The sequence below is a fragment of the Microtus pennsylvanicus genome, chromosome 4 (assembly GCF_037038515.1).
Source record: "Microtus pennsylvanicus isolate mMicPen1 chromosome 4, mMicPen1.hap1, whole genome shotgun sequence".
NCBI lineage: Eukaryota > Metazoa > Chordata > Mammalia > Rodentia > Cricetidae > Microtus > Microtus pennsylvanicus.
This window is the reverse complement of record NC_134582.1, coordinates 3614515-3634465: the sequence shown is the minus strand read 5'-3', so window position 1 is coordinate 3634465 and position 19951 is coordinate 3614515. Positions and strand designations below refer to the sequence as shown.

The 19951-nt window shown below is 40.7% G+C and overlaps 2 protein-coding genes across 5 annotated transcripts in view; one reads left to right on the top strand and one right to left on the bottom strand.

The window, feature by feature from the left end:
• Window positions 1-225: 225 nt before the first annotated feature.
• Timm21 (translocase of inner mitochondrial membrane 21) lies at window positions 226-9019 on the bottom strand. The gene is made up of 6 exons (XM_075968127.1): window positions 8357-9019; window positions 6124-6186; window positions 5941-6038; window positions 919-992; window positions 731-836; window positions 226-633 (listed from the first exon to the last, which is right to left on the bottom strand). Exons 1-6 carry the CDS (start codon window positions 8649-8651, stop codon window positions 535-537), a joined length of 735 nt encoding a protein of 244 aa, XP_075824242.1. The 5' UTR covers window positions 8652-9019; the 3' UTR covers window positions 226-534.
• A 226-nt stretch (window positions 9020-9245) lies between these two features.
• The window catches only part of Fbxo15 (F-box protein 15), a 42677-nt gene continuing 31971 nt past the window's right edge, over window positions 9246-19951 (top strand). For 3 of the 4 annotated variants that reach the window (XM_075968125.1, XM_075968123.1, XM_075968126.1), the window contains exons 1-3: window positions 9246-9619; window positions 13794-13904; window positions 18386-18490. In XM_075968125.1, coding sequence (XP_075824240.1) covers window positions 9246-9619; window positions 13794-13904; window positions 18386-18490 — 590 coding nt within the window. The remainder of the gene's footprint in view (window positions 9620-13793; window positions 13905-18385; window positions 18491-19951) is intronic. The other variant, XM_075968124.1, reaches the window with a different exon arrangement.

Genomic DNA, 19951 nt, shown 5'->3' with positions numbered 1-19951 from the left:
TCCCGGTTTCCCTCAGGGCCACCCAAGAGCGCAGAAATCCCATTATACCTGGACCTCCTTTAATTCGGCTTGATTGGGATTTTTGCATCAGCAGAGAGCTTGCATTAGGAAAAGTTCCTAACAATGCTTATCTCAATCAGATTCTAAAGTATATGAAAATGCTTTTGACAACTTTCTGTTAGTTTCATCTTTACTTTTAAGGCTGTAGAAAAAACCATACAATACTGAAAAACATAAAATACTGGCAATTTTATTGATGTGGTGTATAAATTTCAGTAACAAAATTTTCTCATGAACATAGAGCTGAAATACTGTCATGATTGGCAATTTGATATGATACTGTAAAATTTGCTACATTTCACGATTTTCACAAGAAAAAAATCTGAGTCTGGTTTGTCCAAACTCATGAACTCTCACTTTCTGCGTGACATACTTTTTATTCTTATTTTTCTGAACAGATTCTGAGAGTTGTGAAGAGCACAGTGTGATGAATCCCTTTATCCCTGCAGAAGGCAGTGGCTTGGCTTGATTCTTCTAACTCTCTTGGGAACGGTTATCTTCAATGATAATAGATCTCATGGGAGTCACATTCACATATACGTATCGAAATTCAAATTGGCCACTCTGTGGGTTCTGAAAAACACGCACGAGTTATTACCCTCCCCAGAGCTTCGGCAGCACTATGGTCAGAGCCATGTACCCACGTACCCACGACCCGAGACGGGCGTACCTCTTCCACTTCTGCATGCACGGTGCCTTGCCTCCCTGGTTCAGAGCCCTCAATGTAGAATTTCACACGGATGCGCTTTAGCCCGTTTTTTACGTATTCAACAAAACTGTCAAGAAAATATAAAGATGCCATCCAAGTTCCTTTTATTTCAAGTTTATCCTAGAGTTCTTCCAAGGACACTGTATTACCTGACATGCTGTCTCCGCCCACGTCTTGACATTTCCCCGTAGCCTTTCAGAGGCTTGCCAAACACGCTGATCACCTGCAGAACAGAGACCATGCTTCTTAGTGTGACTCTTTCCATGGCTCCTATATAACAATTAGTTTCTGAAAATCAAGTGATGCATTATTTGTTTGCACATTCCAAGTGATTTTACAAAAAAAAAATCAGCATGGTGAAGCCTCTTTACAAAAATGGTGACTCAAACAAGAAAGCTAGAAGTAGAAGGGCATTGTGTAAAATTATATTGTAAATAAGGAAGTATCTCATGCACAGGGACAGAAATGGGCCACTCTGTTGTAGCTTGAGAATGATACAGGCTGAAGTGAACCTGTCCCCTCTCCTTACAAGAAACAAAACCAAAGTATTGAAATATTTCTCTACTAACACTCACTTTGGAATATAAAACGGACAGGCATTTGAAATGAAATTATTAGGTGTCAAGTATTAAAGGCTGTGAGGTAAAAATGAAATTTTAAAGCCCTAATCACAGTGAGGAAAAAGTATCAATGACGCTGCTAGAATGAACGTGCAAATCTTTTCTTCCCAATCAGAAAATTTACTTGGTGTAGAAAGTTTGCATTGAGTTTTCAAAGCAAAAACGGCACAAATACAGTATCAGATGATATTGCTGAGTGTCCCTATTACTGCAAGCATACATGAAAAGGAAGGTGTAATTAGTACCAGACACCTAAAACCTCTGTAGCATGAACAATAAAAAAAACAGAGACAGATATTAGGGTTCAAGCAGAAGACCAGAAAAGCAAAGCAGCCAACTAACAGAGAGGCCTTTAAACTCTACCAAATAGTCAGACTGAATGGGCACGATCCTGTCTCCACGAATCCTCAGACTCCACTAGAACTCCAGCGAGTTCCTGCCTCTTCCCTTTTACATTCTCCTCTCCACCCAGCCATATTGCTCTTGTTTCCACCTCTGTAGTGCTGGGATTAAAGGTGTGTGACGTGACTCCCAAACACTGGGATTAAAGGTGTAAGCCATTATCACATGGATCTGTATCTTGTGTAGCCCAAGGGTAGCCTTCATCTCCCAGAGATCCCTCAGCCTTGTCTCTAGAGGTCTGAGATTAAAGGTGTGTGCCACCACTCCCTGGCCTCTAGTGGCTTAGCTTTGCATTCTGATCTTCAGGCAAGCTTTATTTATTAAAATACAAATAAAATTATCAGCACATTTCCCTTTTTTGTCTAAAATAAAAAAGGCTATAACTAATATAAAAACTATATATAAAAATACAATAACCATATACAACATATACAGGCAATAAGTACATCAACAATGTCTAGTCCATTAGCATTTGACAAGTTCAGAGAAATCACTCCATATCTATCCTATCTTGGTGAGTCCAAAGTCTTGTACCTAATTTACTTTCTATCACAAAACTTGCTTTCTGCATCTGGTAAACAAGGAAAACTATAAAGATCTTGTCTTCAACTCCCTTAGAGACCCAAGAAGGAAATATTATCTGAGTAAGCAGGAAGTGTAAGCAAGCAACTTCCAAAAAATATGAGTAATGACAAAACAGCTGGTTGCCTGGACAGTCACTCATGATTTCTCTGCAATGTTGGGGCATCCATTTTCACCCTATAGGACTAGTACATATGACAGACTTTTCTGTGAAGCAGGATATTCTGAAGAGCTCCCTTTCTTGTCTTGATGATGTTTGGCAATCCATTTTTTTTTTTGTCTTGCTTGTCCAATTACAACAGCATACTGTCAGCAGTCAAGGAAAGGGCATTTTCTTGCCCAGTGGCTTACTTTTGCCACAAAGAAAATAAACTCCTTGTGGAGTTTCTTTGATGCCCATCATCTTCTCTGAAGTAGATTGGTGCTGCCAGCAGACATGTCTCATTGTCAAAAAAGATAAAGAGTCTGGTATTAAAATATATTAAATGCCATATTCTATAGATCTCTGAAGTGTTTGAAGATGACCTATTTAGACATATTTATATATTATATACATTATATTATATTTATATGTGTTTGACCTGAAAACACACCTACTGTGAGTATAATTTAGACTGTAATAGAAGACTAACTACTAACCTGCACTTTCTTATTACTCTAAACAGATGGTAATAATAACTTCCAAGAACTAGAAATTTGCATTACATTGTTAAATAAGCTGTTTAGGTACAATACCATGAACAAGATTAGAAACATATGTTTCAACAAAATTAATCTCAAATTTGTATACCATATGCAAAAGTCTAAGGTAAAAATTTTAAAACTAGTAGTTGCTTTTAAAAAGTATAGATTCAATAATCTACCTTTTAACTTATCATATCTATATTCTCGCTTTTTTCTTTTCAGAGTGGATCCAATAATCTACCATTTTATCCTATCATATCTGTATCCCCCCTTTTTTCTTTTCAAATCAAGAATCTTGAATCTTATCTCCTTTGTTTTGATCTTTTCCTGACCATGACCAGTAACAACTTGTAATCAATTGCCCTAAATAATGACAAATATCCATAACCCAATAAAAGACCAAAAGTCTCCCACTCCTTCTCTTGGGAATGTGGGCATCATGTTCTTAAATTTACTTCCTGCTTTCTGGGGGGCAATGGTATCTTTAGGGGATCCTGAAAAGAAAAATCTGGGTTAACTGTCAAGTCATGGGAGAGGGAGCTGTATCATTTGTTGTCCAGTCTCTGCATAATGGGAAAGTGGAGGGTTTGTCTCAAGTCCTGGCTAGAGTAGTCTGTGAGACTGGATCATCTCAGCTAGCCACCTAAAAACTGTTCAGAGCATGTCACAGTCCAAAGCTGATTAGGTGGTGTTTTCAGTTAAGTGGTGTTATCATAGTCCTGGAGGTGTCGTCGTTGGGGGGCCCATCCTTCTTTTGAGACTTCAAAGGCCACTGTTAGTGCTCATGGTTCACTGAAGCAAACTGATAGAAACAAACCCGAAACCATGTACAGAAAGGTAGAGGAAACCTTTTCCTAGAATTAGTTAGTACTCTATATGATCATTAATATCATGACAAAAAGTTAAAATATACATATAATAAATATATATTAATCTTATAAAATTTATACCTTAAGAAAAGTCAATATAAAACCAAAGGATTGTGAGATTAGTGGCAATAAAGTAGTCCTTAAGTATTTGTTTTTCTTTGTCCCATATCAGGTGGCTCTTCTTACACGAAACAGAGATTTTGGATTACTTTAATAAGCATGCTTGAGTTTAGAGAAGAGCGTCCCATTCCAACTCCAGAGTCAGCTTTCATCTTTAATTAAGATGGGATTACAAAAGACCATTTGCATCACATGTCTGTAGAAAATAGCAGAAACAAACATTTGGGAAGACTTATAAAATTTTATACTGTTAGAAATATGATATACTAATAGGCCAATTTACTATTTCTCTAGGGATATTTTCTTCTGGATGATTTGTCCTTTTTCTTCATATACCTCACTTGTGCTCTTTAGAATTCTTAGCTATATAACTTTATTCTTCTGAAAAGACAGAAACAAAACCCTTCCCCAACCCTAATTTTGGGGAGATTAATATGTGATCAAATAAAAAGCATTTTTTGGTTTTATAGGTTAGTTTAAACAGTCATATTGTTTGATGAACTGTTATCTCTTCTAATTAAGAGATTATTATTGATAATATTATATGATCAATGTTATCATATTACAAATAATATGGTAATTATTATTATTATCCCTTGTTCAAATAAAATTTTTATCAATTTTGATGCTACTCATAGCTTTTCTTCTCTTGTGGAAACAAAATCAAAACCCCTTTCCCAATATAACACATGTCCTGGCTTCCATTCTGAGGTCAGTACATCTTTAATGTATCTTGGCTGATTTAATTTTGCAGTTTTTATGCTATCCAACGTCTCTCTGAAGCTGTTGTTCCTTTCTCATTAGCATTTAGAAAATTCAAAGTTAATAAAGTGTTAGGTAATCTATTTCTGGGGGCCTTTATTATCCCTTTCTGTTTATTTAACACATCCTTTAGAGTTTGATCTTTCTATAACTGCCTGCCCTGTAGGATTATTTGGTAATATGTTTTATATTATAATAAGCAAGAAACTGTTTCATTTTCTTAGAGACATATGCTGAAGCATGGTCTGTCTTTATTTGTGCAGGTATACCCATGATGGCCATAACTTCTAGCAAATGTGTGATTACTGAATCAGCCTTTTCCAAACTTGAAGCAGTTGCCCATTGAAAACCTGAATAGGTATCAATGGTGTAGTGCACAGATTTTAGTTTTCCAAATTCTACAAAATGGAACACATCCATCTGCCACATTTCATCCTCTTGGCTACACTTCTTCTCAGTCTTCCCTTTTGTGGTTGAGGACACAAAAGGAAAAATGCCACAGACCACCAGCTTCTGAAGCATCCACCCTGAGGCAGAGGCATTTAACACCCATGAAGAACTGACAATGATCACTGGCACAGCTGGGAGGAAAACATATGCAGTGAGCTCTGAGTGCCAGGGTCAAAGTGAATCAGTGCACAGTGACCTAACGACATACAGACAACCCAAGCAGCCCATCGTATGATGTCACTTCTGCAGACGTGATGCATTCCTGCTCCCCAACATGTAGAAGGAGCTGAGGGCAGGCATTGCTGCCACCCAGCTCCTGGCCACCTGGCTAGCTGATGCTCCGAAATAACAACACACAAACTGTATTCATATAAACACTGCCTGGCCCATTATATCTAACCTCTTCTTGGCTAACTCTCATATCTTGCTTAACCCATTTCTAATAATGTGTGTAGCACCACGAGGTGGTGTCTTACCGGGAAAGATTCAGTATGTCTGACCTGGTGGCTGGATCCATCGCGTCTGACCTCATTTCCCTTTTTCCTAGCATTCTGTTCTGACTACTCCACCCACCTATGTTCTGACCTATCAGGCCAAGCAGTTTTCTTTATTAATTAATCAATGAAACAACAGACATAAAGACCCTTCTACATCACCAACACCTTCTCATCAGGGAACTAACCTCAGGATGTGCTCTGCATTTTCCTAAGGCTTTCCCATAGATGATATTAGGACTGGATGAAGAAAACAGTTCTTTGAAAACTGTATATAACAAGGCACCTGAAAAAGCAGAGAGAAAGGTGAAGCACAGCCACGGGTTGAGAGGCTGGGGAAAGGTATCCAGGCACTTGCTGGGCTTTGCGACCTGTAATGCTGACACCGAAGAACACCACTATCAAGTAGCTGAAGTCTCTTCCGGCTTCTTTCACTGCAAAGAAAAATGTTGAAAGGTTACAGGTGTGTCTACAGTACCCTGGCCCCTGGGGACCTGGTTGTTCCTAGCAGGTAACATGTGGTGGTCAGGCCCAATGGAACATTCTCAGCACCTGATCTCAATGCTCTGGAGCTTTAGTGTTTCAAAAGAATCCTTCATCCAAGCACTAACCAAGCCTAGTCCTGCTTAGCTTCCAAGAGCAGAAGAGAATGGGCTGTTCAGTGTGGCATGACTGTACACATGACCGAGCAATCCGTGTACTTCTTTCACTGAGTAGCATAATGTTGATATTGTTTCCTTTCTAGTGGCATAAAACCCTTATCAGTCTCCAGAGTGAGAACGGCCACAGATAGGCAACATGGACAGAAGTCTACCCTGTCCGGATCAAGGTTCAATCAACCAGAAGACAAGGGAACAGAGGGATCCAAATGGAAGCAACTCTTCACAGTACTACCTCACAGGTCCCCACCGACTGGTGCATAAAGTTAGTGAATGGAAATTGGAATTGGAAGGTAGTTGGCCAGGATGGTCTATGAATCAAATAAACCTACAGAGACTGTTCTTATTTTTCTATACTAAGTAGGAACATGTGGGGAGCTAGAGATAATTAATCAAGATATATTATGTATATAGACATACATTATTTACATAAGTGCATGTTATGTGTGAAAAGCTACATCACCACAGTGTACTTTTTCACGGATGCTGATAACATTTCCATCTTTGGTACACTTATAGGTTAGTATAGTCAAATTAGGAACCTAGTTTTCTCTGACTTCAGTCCTTAAAAAATGAGGAAATCAAAAATTTAACAGGTGGTATTTTTCCTGCACTTTTCCCCATATGTACAGTAAAATACTATAATAAAACCACTCATTTAAAGGTAGTATTTACTGTAATGTATTTGGGTTTTAGTACTGGTTGTTAACCTGAACTGTGTTCAGGCGGCCGGAGAGATGGCTCAGAGGTTGAGAGTATTGCTGCTCTTGCCGACAACTGCAGTTCAGTTCCCAGCACCCACATCTGGTGGCTCACACTTGCCTGTAACTCCAGGTTCAGAGGATCTGACAACCTTTCCTGGCTTCCATGTTTGCCTACATTAATGTACACACACACACTCTAAAAGAAAACCTTTAAAAAAAAAGAAAAGAAAATAGAAATATTGCATCTTGCCAGGCAGTGGTGGCACATGCCTTTAATTCCAGCATTCGGGAGGCAGAGGCAGGCGAATCTCTGTGAGGTCGAGGCCAGCCTGGTCTACATGAGTTCCAGGACAGCTCCAAAGTTACAGAGAAGCCCTGTCTTGAAAAAAAAAAAAGAAAAATAGAGAAAAAGATATATTGCATTGCATCTACTAAAATTTATATAATTCATGGGATTGATCTCAACAGTAATTGCTTCGCAAACCCAATCTCTTTACTAGGCTCAGTGGCTGAGGTCTGCAATGACAATCTCTATTCCATTACCCATAATGTCATAAACTACATGTCAACAGACACCACCATGCAAGGTCCCAAGTTGGCAGCACAACAGTTAGACTAAGACATAACCATAATTGTTCTTGATTTCTAAATCAGGTCATTGGCCTGAACAACCCAGAATCCTGTTCCTCCCTACACTCAGTCCTGACAGGAAATTTCTAATCCAAGCACCAAGAGCTCTGTAATATCGACTGTGTGTAAAGCTGTGATTATTACACACATCTGCTAAGTTCTAAAAATTCCTGTTAAATATTACATTGTAACTTTCTTCATTGTTCTGACTTTTTGACTCAATATTCTCACACAAGACCCTCATTCCTTGTGTTTCTGAAGTCCTCTGTCTCTGTTACTGAATGACAAAACACTTTATTGATTGACAATAATCTCTTCCTATTTATGCACACACTTATTCACAATGTAATAACTATACCAAATACAAGATCAATTTTCAAAGCATAAAGTTGTGAAAACTGCGGGTCGAAACTGTTTGGTTGTAAACTATATGTTTAACAGTTCTTTTTAATTATTTTAATCTGGATAATTCCCCTATCCCATCTTTAGACGTGAACTAGGCATGAAATGGTATTTGGCAGGTTAGCTGGAGAGGCAGATCTTCACTGAAGTAGAATCTTCAATCTGTATGTATGTATGTATGTACGTACGTATACACTCTATTTATTTACCTTTCTGAGACATTGAGAGGCCGGTTTCCCCTCTCTGATTTCCGTGAACAGACACTTGCTTGCTGCTGTCCTCTTTCGCTTTCTGGGGGTCTGGTCCTTGGGTCCAGAAGGTTTTCCGGGTGAACCCAAGCTCGGTTCTAGGATGCACTGTTTTCTTCTGCTCGAACAGCCCCCACCTCAAAGGCTGAGTCTTCAAGCAAGCTTTCGTGTGCACAAAGTGTGGCAGCAACTGCCCGCCCAAACACCCGGGCAGCTTCTCCATATGCTGCACAACTCGTAGAAAAGCACAAAGCATGTTCACAAAAACTGCGGGGCTTCGGGACTGCAACTTCTAAAGCTTAGTAATCCACACACTCAACTGAACGAGACATGAAATCCAGTCATTCACATTCCGCAGTGTGTTAGGCGGATATCAAGATGAAAAATCCCCGAGAGGTTACGTACGCCTTTCTGTCTTTTTTTTTTTTTCCTCTCTGGAATTAAAACGCCCTGTTTACCTTACTATTGACATTCACATCTTGCCCGCCATGCTTTCGCAAAGCAGCCTGGGAAGCCCCATGAGCCCTGGGAATCGCAGTTTAAGGACTTCACTTTTTCCTGTGTAACCAGAGAAGGGAAGGCAGGAGGGACTACATCTCCCACAATGCACGGAGAAAGCCGCAGTCCAGAAGGTACTCCCAGACGCCTCTGCGCGGATGCCTGTGCTTGCGCTCAGTGTCCTTAAGGCAGGCAGAGACAGGGATGTTAATGGCTGCTTGTTTTCATCTGGAACTTGCAGATTCCGACGGGTTGTGAATTGAGTCTTCTCATGGCCTCTCTACCGAGGACTGTCAACTGAGAAGTCCGTGTCATGGGTTTGCCATAATTATGAGAAAGGGACAATTTCAGCATGTCCGTTTCCTCTAGAAATCAGCTGACAAACGTAGGTGAACAGGGCCACAGGCCAATGGCCCCGCGCTGTGACCGGCGAACCCTCCTCGGCGTGACGGGGTCGGCAAAGCCGACCCGGAAGCGCCCGGACGCCGGAAGCAAAGGCGGAGCTGTCCACGGGGAAACTCGACCCACGTCTGCGCGAGCCTGGCCGCCCTCGCGCGCATGCGCGAGGGGCGGTGCCTCACTTCGGCACTGTGTCTCCATGGCGACCGGACGCGGCCGGATGCCGCGGTCCGGACGTTTCGGACCTCAGGCGCTGCGCGGGTCCCTGCATGGTGATGGCTCTGCCCGGGACAGCGCGGGGGCGGCCGCGGGGCGCTCCGCGTACAGGTGACGCTCGGGGCACGTGGGTGGTTCTCCCTTCGGAATCCCATCCCGCTGCTCTTTCCAGAATATTTTCATTGGTCCCATTCTGGCATGTGACTGCTGTTTCTTGTTTTAATTTTTTAACGCGGGAAACAGTAAGAACGACAAAAGGAAACCTCTCCATCCTGGAAACTTAGGGTACCTCAAGTTAGGACACAAGTAGAGGTGCTTTCTAAGGAGGTAACAGGTATTACTAAGCCTTCCATCCATTCATTGGTTTGCCCCGTGGTTAGGCTCTATGGTGACTTCCAACAGCTGGAAGCCTGCGGCAGCGCACGTGCGAAGACAGGTGAAGACCTGCGTTTTATAGATTTCAGAATGAGAATCAGCTTTTTCTATGGCCCTGTAACATGGAGTAGAATGGATCCATCGAAACCCAGTGCTAAGGAGGTGTTTCTTGCCATCGGGACGGTCTCGAGGCTTTCCTTGGCGTTTTTGTGCACCTCTCCCACCAAGCCAAGAGGTTTTCTAGACGGCCACATTTTGTTATGCAGCCCTGTTGTAGTTTGCTGCGTTTCTAGTAAGTGTACGAGCCTGCACGATGACTGTTCTGTCCTCAAGGTTGGTTTTCTGTTTCTCTCAAGGAGTGCCTCTAAACCAAAGGATGTTCCTCTCTCATAGTGAGAGAGAACAGTGTTAACATGTGGGGGAAAGGCTCTGAAATCTTTATTCACCCAAATAAGTACCTTAGTTAACTTGCTTCGTTATGGGCTGTTTCTAGCGCTGTACCGTCACTCCAGTTAGATCACTGGGGAAGGATGACGCTAAGAATTTGCTTTTCTTCTGAGACAGGATCTCTCTATGTAGCCCTAGCTGTCCTGACTCACTGAGAGCCGCCTGCCTTCACCTCCCAAGTGCTGGGATTAGAAGTGTGTGCCCCCACGCCTGGCAAGTATTTACATCTTGAGGATTTTCATTTTATTCCTGAGGCTTCTTAATGTATAGATGCAGCAGTCGAGTGCATGCTTCTGAAGCACCCAGGTATCCTGTGTAGGCACAAATAACCTGCCAATGGGTTATGTCAACTACTTAGGTCCCTTGACCCCAACTCCAGGGCCCTGTCCTTTGTCCTTCCTATGTCTACCATTTCAGAAAGATGGTGTTGTTATAATAGTTCTTGAATGAGTTCTCAAGATGCTGGACAAATCAGGTTTGTGACAGAATGGTGACATTGTTTGCAAAAAGATGAGAAAGACTGTCCTTTAAGCTGGAAGGTTGAAGTTTAAGTTAAATTTTTTTCTATTCCTCAATTTACTCTTTACATAGTGGTCTGCATGGTGGGCAGGAAGAATGTTGTCAGAGTGTTTGATTTCTTTTTAAGCTGGGTGAGCCTTCTGATAGATCCATTTAAATAAAGTACCTCTCATGGTGTGGGAACCTGCTCCCTCTCAGCCTGTGAATTTGACTGTGCTTTGAGAAGGCAGTTATTAGCCCTGTTGTGGGGCACGCCTTTAATCCCAACATTCATGAGGCAGAAACAGCTGGATCTCCAAGTTCAAGACCAGTGTGGGTTCCAGGATAGCCATGGCTACAACAAGAATTAACATTTATAAATATTATGTACTGTAAGAAATACAACAGAATGCATGTCAAGTTTAGTTAATTTATATCTAGTCTGACTTATTTCACACTAACAAATACAATTTAAAATTATTTTTACAAATGTCTTGCACTTTTCTAAGCTCTCAGGAAAAACGTTCGCATGACATGTATTTATTGCTAATCCATTGTTATTCTCTTCTCTGACCTTTTCTTTGTGCACTTGAAAAATGCTTCCAAACTAAACAGTGGGTTTGACATAGAGCTGCTTGAAGATATGTGTTCAGTTCACCGATTGTGTAGTGGACTGGGCCATTTAGAATGCCAAGTCATTTTCAGGAAGAAATGGAGTTGTGCTTTTCAATCATGCCAAAATTAAATTGATAAATATTTGAAATGGTAAAAAGAACTCCAAAATGGTTGTCAGGAGAATCTTGGGAATCTAGTCGGAGACTTGGTTGTCTTTTCTATGAAACGAGAGGAAGGGATCTTTTTTGAGTTTGGTTTTTTTTTTTTGAGAAAGGGTGTGTCTGTATAGCTCAGGCTGTCCTGTACCGAGTGCCAGGATTAAAGGATTGCACCAATGTTCAGCAAGGGGGTCTTTTTTCAAGGCAGATAGAAGAAAGCCATTAGAAAGGAGTCACACTGTTTTAAGAAAAGTATTAAAAACCATGTCTGTAATAAAATACTCTTGCTTTTCTTATAAATATAGGATGCAGTAAGTTTTAAAGCATTTAATACATTCCTTTGTACAGAATATGCCATTAAGATGTATCTGAAGAATAAACTGGTAAATAAGCTGTAGTAAATGCTTTAGTCAAAGACAGGCATATCTGTTTGGTATCAGGTTAGGGAAAAGCCTTTGGTACCTTTTTCTTTTCTCAATAGCTGGTGCCAGGAAGTACCTACCTGCCTAATCATTACTTAATTGTTTAGGGAGAGTGAACAGCTTGATTGTGAGGATGCCATAATACACATTAACTATAGGTTCTGCACACACACTCAGAAAAGAGATAACAGTTCATTTCATGAGGTGAATTTAGCCTTGGTGCTCTGAGCTGGACATTTTTTGGGAGAACTATTGGGAAAGCACATTTTCTTGAGTTAAAGCATATTTCCAGAAATGGAATTCTGACTTTAAAAAAATGTGCTTAGATGTTAATCCAAATGTGTCTTGGGAACCAGGTTGGTCCTGAAGGTGATTAGGCATTGGTGAATGAGAAATGGGTAATATGTGCTCTATATTGTACCTTAAATAGCACGCAGGGTGTGGGGGTGTGTCAGCAACTGATGTGTGTATGTTGTACATTGCTCAAAGAAGTAGCTTCTAGGGATTTCCAAGAAAAATGAAATATTCACTAAGAGCACTCAGCGGGGCTACTTCCTAAAAATGGGATCTGTGGACTGTGACTTCCTATTGTTTCAGATCTCCTCCAGTCTGCTAGCGAGCATCAGTTGAGGACTTACCCAATTCAGACTTGTTTTAGGAACTTTGAAAGACTATATTTATGTCATCATATCTAAAAAGCTGTTAATTAATAAGATGCATTGTTTTATGTATCTCTAAAAAGATAGCCAATTAAAATATAATTTATTGACTATAAGGTGTTAAAATGTGGGAAACTTTAGTATAGAGGGACCTCTCTGCCTAACTAAAGATAGTTAAACCAAAGATTAACTAAAGGATAGTCAATGCTATCCTTAGAAACTGCTTTGAAGATCAACAAAGTTGTAGGTTGCCTTGACAGATCTAGCTCACAGGTAGGAAGTTATGAAAAATCTATGGATTCTACTTTCAGTAGGTTTCTGTTATATTATTGAAAGTGGCCTCTGGATATATCTGTTTTAGATAGATTTAATTGTCTGCTTGGCACAGCCCAAAACCACCTGAGAAGGGAATCTTAGTTGGGAACTGCCCAGATCAGATTGGCCTCAGGGCATGGATGTGAGTGATTGTGTTGATTGTTAATGATGGAGAAGAGCCAGCCCACTGTGGGCATCACCAATCACTGGGCACATACGGTCCTGATTGTTAATGGATGGAGGAGGGCCAGCCCACTGTGGGCATCACCATTCATTGAACACATACGGTCCTGGGGTGTAAAAGCCAGTTAAGCTGAGCTTGTGAGTGAGCACCCAGCATCAGTGCCCATGGGTTGTGCTTCTCAAGCTCCTCTAGGTTCCTGGTCGTACTGATGGACTATAGCCTGTAACGTGCCCTTTTCTCCTCTAAATTGTTTCCGGGTTAGAGCATTTGTGAAATGAAACAGGACAGCATGTTTCTCCTTTTCCCTTCGTTCCCCTCCATCCATTCGGGGATGCCCCAGTGACTGGCTGGCCGTCTATAATGAGCATCAGTACTGCACTGTAAAGTGCAGATTTTAGCTTTATTAACCTACCACACACTTGATTTGGACCCCTCCCTTCCGTTCCCCTCCATTCTTTTCTCCCCTTTCCCCCTCTTTATTTTCAGACGTGAAGTTTTGCATTGAATAATCTTTGGAGTCTATTGATCCTTCAGAATTTTGCGAAGGGGAGCAGATAACTAACCTCATTTGGTAATTATTATATAACTTGAGTTTCTCACTTTTGCTTTCAGAAAGGGTTTTGGAGTTAAGTTTGCTAGAGGCTCACCTGTGGTGAGGCAGTGTACCAGGCATGGCCAGCACAATGAGAAGTCCTCCTCCATCTCTTTTGTATCCCTGGACAGGTACGTAGCCTGCTTCTCATGGGGCAGTGGGCTTTAAGCATGGGGTTTTTAGAGAAAATTATAGTGCAGCATATACCAAGTTGCTATTTTGAGCTTTCTAAGAATAGGATTGTGTAGGAAGAATGTACAACACAGAGTTTGACATGAGTCATGAGCCTGTCACCATTATCCTTATTAGACTAGTTAATGAAACTAAACTTCTAAAGGTGACAAGAACACTGAATTTTCCTTCTATTAAATTGTTCTTCTTAATTATTCACTTCTTGGTAGATAAGAACCGGTGGAAAGCCAAAAGAAGATCATGTTTTTTCTGAAGTTGTACAGCCTATGGAATTTTTTTTTTTTAGATCAGTGGTTTGGAATTCTTTGCCACTGTGAGATTTATACTGTGACCATTGGAACCAAAATATTCAATCTTTTAAAAAATTGTGAACTGATATTAACATGCCTATAGATGTGTGTTGCAATACCATGTTGGGATACATTGATGTAATTAGCATCCCTTGGAGCCCTGTAATGTTGGTATTTTCATGGAGAGACATTCAGGATACAAAGCCTGAAGACTCTGTGTATTGCAAAAACAATTTACAATTGGACATTTAATACTGTATCATACTTGGTTCAGCCAACAGTACCATATAATATATGCACATTTCAATGTACTTATTTTAGTATGTTTTTACACATAGAGGTCAAAAGAGATAATTAAGTACATCAGTTATGTTTAAGACCCTTTATTCTGGGAATTGGATCTGATGCTGTTCCTGATGCTGGGGACACACAGTGAACCTTTACATGTATTTTCTAGAAGCTGATAGACTAGTGAGAGAGAGTTTTTTTTTTTAATGAAAAATTGTAAATTGGAGTGCATGCTGTCAAGGAAATGAATGAATTCCATACTGTAGAATAATACAATCAGGTGGTAAGGAAAGGCTTTCTTGGGGAGGTGACATGGAAGATGGAAAGTAAAAGTTGAGATTAAAGACCTTGGAGAAGAGGGTACCAGAGTGGGAACCCAGAGGTACAGAGACAGACTTACTCTAAGAGAGGCACCGAGTAGCTAGTGTGATGGGAAAGGCATAGGCTCCCATGATCCTGGGTAGAAGCTGAACTTCTAAAATATCTTGTTTACATGCCTGTCTCTCTATCAGGAGGAGGGATAGAGTGAGACAGGCAAGTTTGGAACATTTGGAGGTATAACTGACATTATTCATAAGTAAAATAGATGTCCTTGTCCTTGTGAGGAGTAAACAGACTGTTAGCTCCAGCAGATGTGTGGATGAAGGTACTGCTGCGGAGATGGGAGAGTGGGGGATGCAGGAGAGAGTCCTGTTGATGATAAGAGTTTGCAGAGACTCCATAGGTCCAGTGCTAGCTCTCCTGGATGTGATGGATTTGGGGCAAGAAGAGAGAAACTTGTCTTTTGAGGAAGCCCAGAGATACTGGGCCATTGAGAAGCAACCAAGGATCCAGGAAAGACCTATGAGAGGGGAGGGCCAATCCTTATTTTTATGTTGTTTTGTGTTTTGTATTTATATTATGAAAAACAAAGAAGAGGAGGCATGGACATAGAGACAGTAAGTAGAGACAAGCTGGTGTGTTTTCTTTTGTTGTTTATCTTTTCTGGAAGCTCTGCAGCCAGTGGTTTTGCAGAGGTTGTGTAGCAGTTAGAGAAAGCTTGGGGAGAGCTGGGCTTGAGTCAGTAGGTAAATATTAAGGTGCGACATTTTGGCCATGGTTCAAAGGCTAATGCGATGCTGGAGAAGAGGGAGGCCCGAATAGAAGACTGAAGGCTTTGAGGACATGGCTGGGAATCCAGGGCCAAGGTGGTTTGATAGATGGAAGCAAGCATTCTCTGAAGAAGTGGGGTGGGGTAAGGGTGGGGATGATGAGTGCACACATACTGGAGTGGATTTCTTGTGTACAGTATGGGCAAAGACATGTTTGTAGTTCAGTCACTGTATTAGTTACTTGTCTGTTCTTTTGATAGAACACCATGTCTAAGGCAACTTACAGAAGGAAAGTTAATTTTGTTTATGGCTCCAGAGAGTTTGAGTCTATGGAGCAGCATGCTGAGAGCTCACATCTTGAACTGCAGACACAAAGTAGAGAGGGGACAGGGTATAGGGCAAGGCCTCTCCAAGTTTGCCTTTGGTGACACACTTCCTCCAGCAAGACCACACCTCATAAGCCCCTCCAAATAGCAGTACCAACTGGATTGGACCAACTATTCAAATACCTAAGACTATGGGGTACAATTTCCCATTCAAACTATCCCCACAGTATTGAAAATGAACATATACAAATCAACTGAGTTTCTTAGGGAAGACCACTCACTTAAAGCAGAACTTCTTGTCCCCATCTTTGTTTCTGTTCTGTCTCACTTCCTCATGCCCTTTCTGTCTTTGTTATTCCTTATCTTCATTCCAGGGATTATGTGAATTAATTAGAATCCAATAAAAAGCAGCCCAACGTGGGTGTAAACATTGGTTGGTCCAGCTTAGTGACAAGTCATTAAGTAGTAAATATGAATGTGTTATACAGGTCTTGTGTAGTTCACCAGTGCTGCTGTGAGTTGGAGTAACAGCTGTGTCATGTCCAGAGGATGGCATTCCACAGAACTCTTCTGCATTCTCTTGTTCTTCCATTCTTTCTCTCTGTCTTCCAGGATGTCCCCTGAGCCTTGGGAGGGGTGGAGTTATGTAGATATGTCTCAGTTATGGTTGAGCACTTATTCAAAGGACTTTGAACAGTGAAGGACAGATGGGATCAAGATATATATCTCCCCATGTTCAACTCTGGTGGCTACAAAGATGGAACTTACTCATTGCCTCACTTGCACGGGACTTTATTCAGTTAAATCCCTACAGTTACTCCATACCTTTCTGAAATGTCTTTATGATCAACTTAGTTTGAATTGTAATAATTTAAAAATATAGGCACAGACTTTTATAAAGAATTTAAAATATGAAAGGACATGCAGTGGCTAGTCCTAACGGTGACTGCCTTAGTACTTTTCTATTGCTGTGATGAAACACCATGACGGAAGGAAAGGCTTGATTTGACTTACATGTTTGGAATCTTAGTCTATTGAAAAAAGCCAAGGCAGCAATTCAAACTGGAACCTGATGCAGAGGCCGTAAGGGATGCAAGGGTATGGGGTGTGGGAGGTTGGGGTGGTGGTGTTGCTTCCTGGATTGTTCCCTTGTCTTGCTCAGTTTGCTTTCTTATAGAACCCAGGACCATGTGTCCAGGGATGGTACCACCCACAACTGAGGTCCAGCCCATTATGACCTCTCCATCAATCATTAATTAAGAAAATATTCTACAGGCCTGCCTATATTACTGAAGCATTTTCTCAATTCAGGGCCCTTCCTCAGGTGACCCCCTTTGTGTCAAGTAGGCTTACAACTAGCCAGCATGGTACCAAAACTCCTCACCCCCATTTTGTTCTCTACCATTTCTTATTGAAGGTGTCTAACACTGATTATGAATATTAAAGATTTCATGGGCAGGGCAGGGAAGATTTAACTAAGGTGAGGCTGCCTGTTCTTGCACTGGGTGCACTCACATGGTGACATGGATCAAATATGTGAAGAATTAGCTGCCTCTCTCCAAGGATACACATTTTTCTTTCTTAGTATTTTCAGGATTTTAGGACTAGCATTTCCCTATGAAATGTTTGATTACTGAATTCTATTAGTAAATAAAATTATTTTAATTATTAAAGTCACAAGTAGAGACTGACCAAACCATTTGAAGTTGGTCCCAAAGGGTTTTCTTAGTCCTTTATCGCTATGTGTTCCTCTTCCATCTCTTGCAACAGTCTTCACAGCCCTGTTCATTTGCCCTGCAGCTAAGTGCTGATACAGATGCTCGGAGGCCCATTCCTGCTTTCCTCGTGCTGCCGGATTCTTGTGGTGTGTGTAGAATTCTGCAACTATGAAAGTAGAAGGAATCTCAATAATAAAGTATAACATTCACTTAGACATAAAGCTCTTCAGAAGACTCTATGAAGCCTGACGTTTTCTTGAACTAGAGAGGAAGCAGTTAGTGTCCCTCTATGAGGACATTTAGCAGGCTGATGAATGAGAACCTGAAATGCAGGTTAGGTGTGAACACAGTTAATGTTTCCAATTCTAGCAGCAGCATTCATGGCGAGAATGTGTTTCCATCTTCTAGTTCCTGCATTTCAGCAGAGGATAATACCTTCATGATAGAGTCATTGAACCGAAGTGGCTGACATACTGAAAAAGTCAGTTCTCTGTGTCTATGCTCTCCTCATTGGTCTATGCAATGAGAACTGTAATAACCAGAAAATTACAAACAAGAAATTAATCGAGGATGAGAGAAGAGTTTGCCTATTAAACAGATGAGTATGATAGTAGCCCTCTCTTTAGAGATGCATAGCCAGTTGTATTCTGGGTAATTTGTAGATTCAGTATCTGCTATCTTGTTTAATTTTCTCCCTCCTCTCTCAGAATGCCCTCTGAAGTCTTGCTGAATATATTTTCCTACTTGGATGCTGTGAGCTTGCTGGGCACTGGATGTGTGAACAGACGCTTTTATCATTTGGCCAGTGACAAGTAAGGAGATTACTATGTCTGTCTGTTCTGTGTGATAATAGAAGTCATGAAAATTAGTAGACAGCCATTTGCTAAAAATTAAGAGAATTAATTTTAATTTTATTTTAGACAATAATGTGTCTAATGCTACATGTAGTCATGTATTTCCAAACATTTGCATTTCTGAGTATCAGGCTATTCTTTGTGTATACTGAAGATAAAGCCTATTCCTCTCATTCATTCACAGATCTTTTCACCTAGTTCTTGGGCAGATGGTGTGCTCTACTGGCAGTCATACAGATCATAGAAAAAGAAGTGTGTGTGGACTTTTAAATTGACATAGCTTTTCCTCCAATATCTGCCAGTCAAATGGACTTGATACATGGAAAGAGTGAGAGAGGGTAAGAGAGAGAGACACAGCATGTGGAGGCTTGGGAACCAGGGAGACTCCTCAGTTAGACTCTTGGGCATCTATGAATAAAGAGGAGTCACTGCTTCTATTTTTCTTTGTGAGCTTGGTCTGTACCTAGAATTTCCTCTTGTACAGAGAGAGATGGAGTGCCCCTAATATCTACTGAGCATTTTGTTCCCACGTTTTGGCTTTTGAGGGTTCTCTCTTACTCAGCATCAAAGACCATGCACATATTGACTCCATATAGACCCTGCAGGAATGTAGTTGTTCGATGTGGAAGGTAAAGGTGCGGGGAATGACAGATAGGGTGCAGGGTTTTCTATTCTGGAGCATGGCAGGCAGGGAACATTCTCTATGGTGGTTCCCAGACTCTAGTCCATGCGAGAAGATGCACAGTCAGCTGGGAAAATATAAGACTTTGGGTTCCTAACTCTGTATCTGTGAAGATTATGGCTCAGTGCTTTGAATTGTGATTTAGTGGTTTGGAATCCATATTTTTTTTTACAGTTTCTTCAGGTCATAGTAATGAATAATCTAGTTCTGAAATGACTAGCCTAATATATCTTTGATGTTTTGGTGTTTGCCCTTTAAGTGAGGAAACATAGTAAGTAAACCGTATGTTCTCACTAAGGTTGTCCTCACACTTCTCACTCTGCCACGGGAACATGCACCTGCTCTGATTGAGGAGCGAGGTTCTTGTCTTTTCATTTATAAAGATACAAGAAATTCTTGTGCGAGAGGATACATGTTTTATCTATATCAACTACTAGATGGCATTTGACAATAATTTTGGAATGAATATAGATAATTTTTGAATCATTAAAATGTGTGTGTATTCATGCATATTTGAATATACCAGTCTTGGCTGCAATTATATGATCTGTTGTACAGTGGGGGTGAAAACAGTAGCTACCTTATGTATTTATTGGGAGGAGTAAATGAGTTAATGTGTGTGAATTACTTAAGTAACAATTGACATGTGTGCTCAGGAAAGCTTAACAAACACTTAATAAAGTTATATTTTAGTTACTTTCACTATTTTACTTTTGAAATTGGAGCAGGCATGTTCA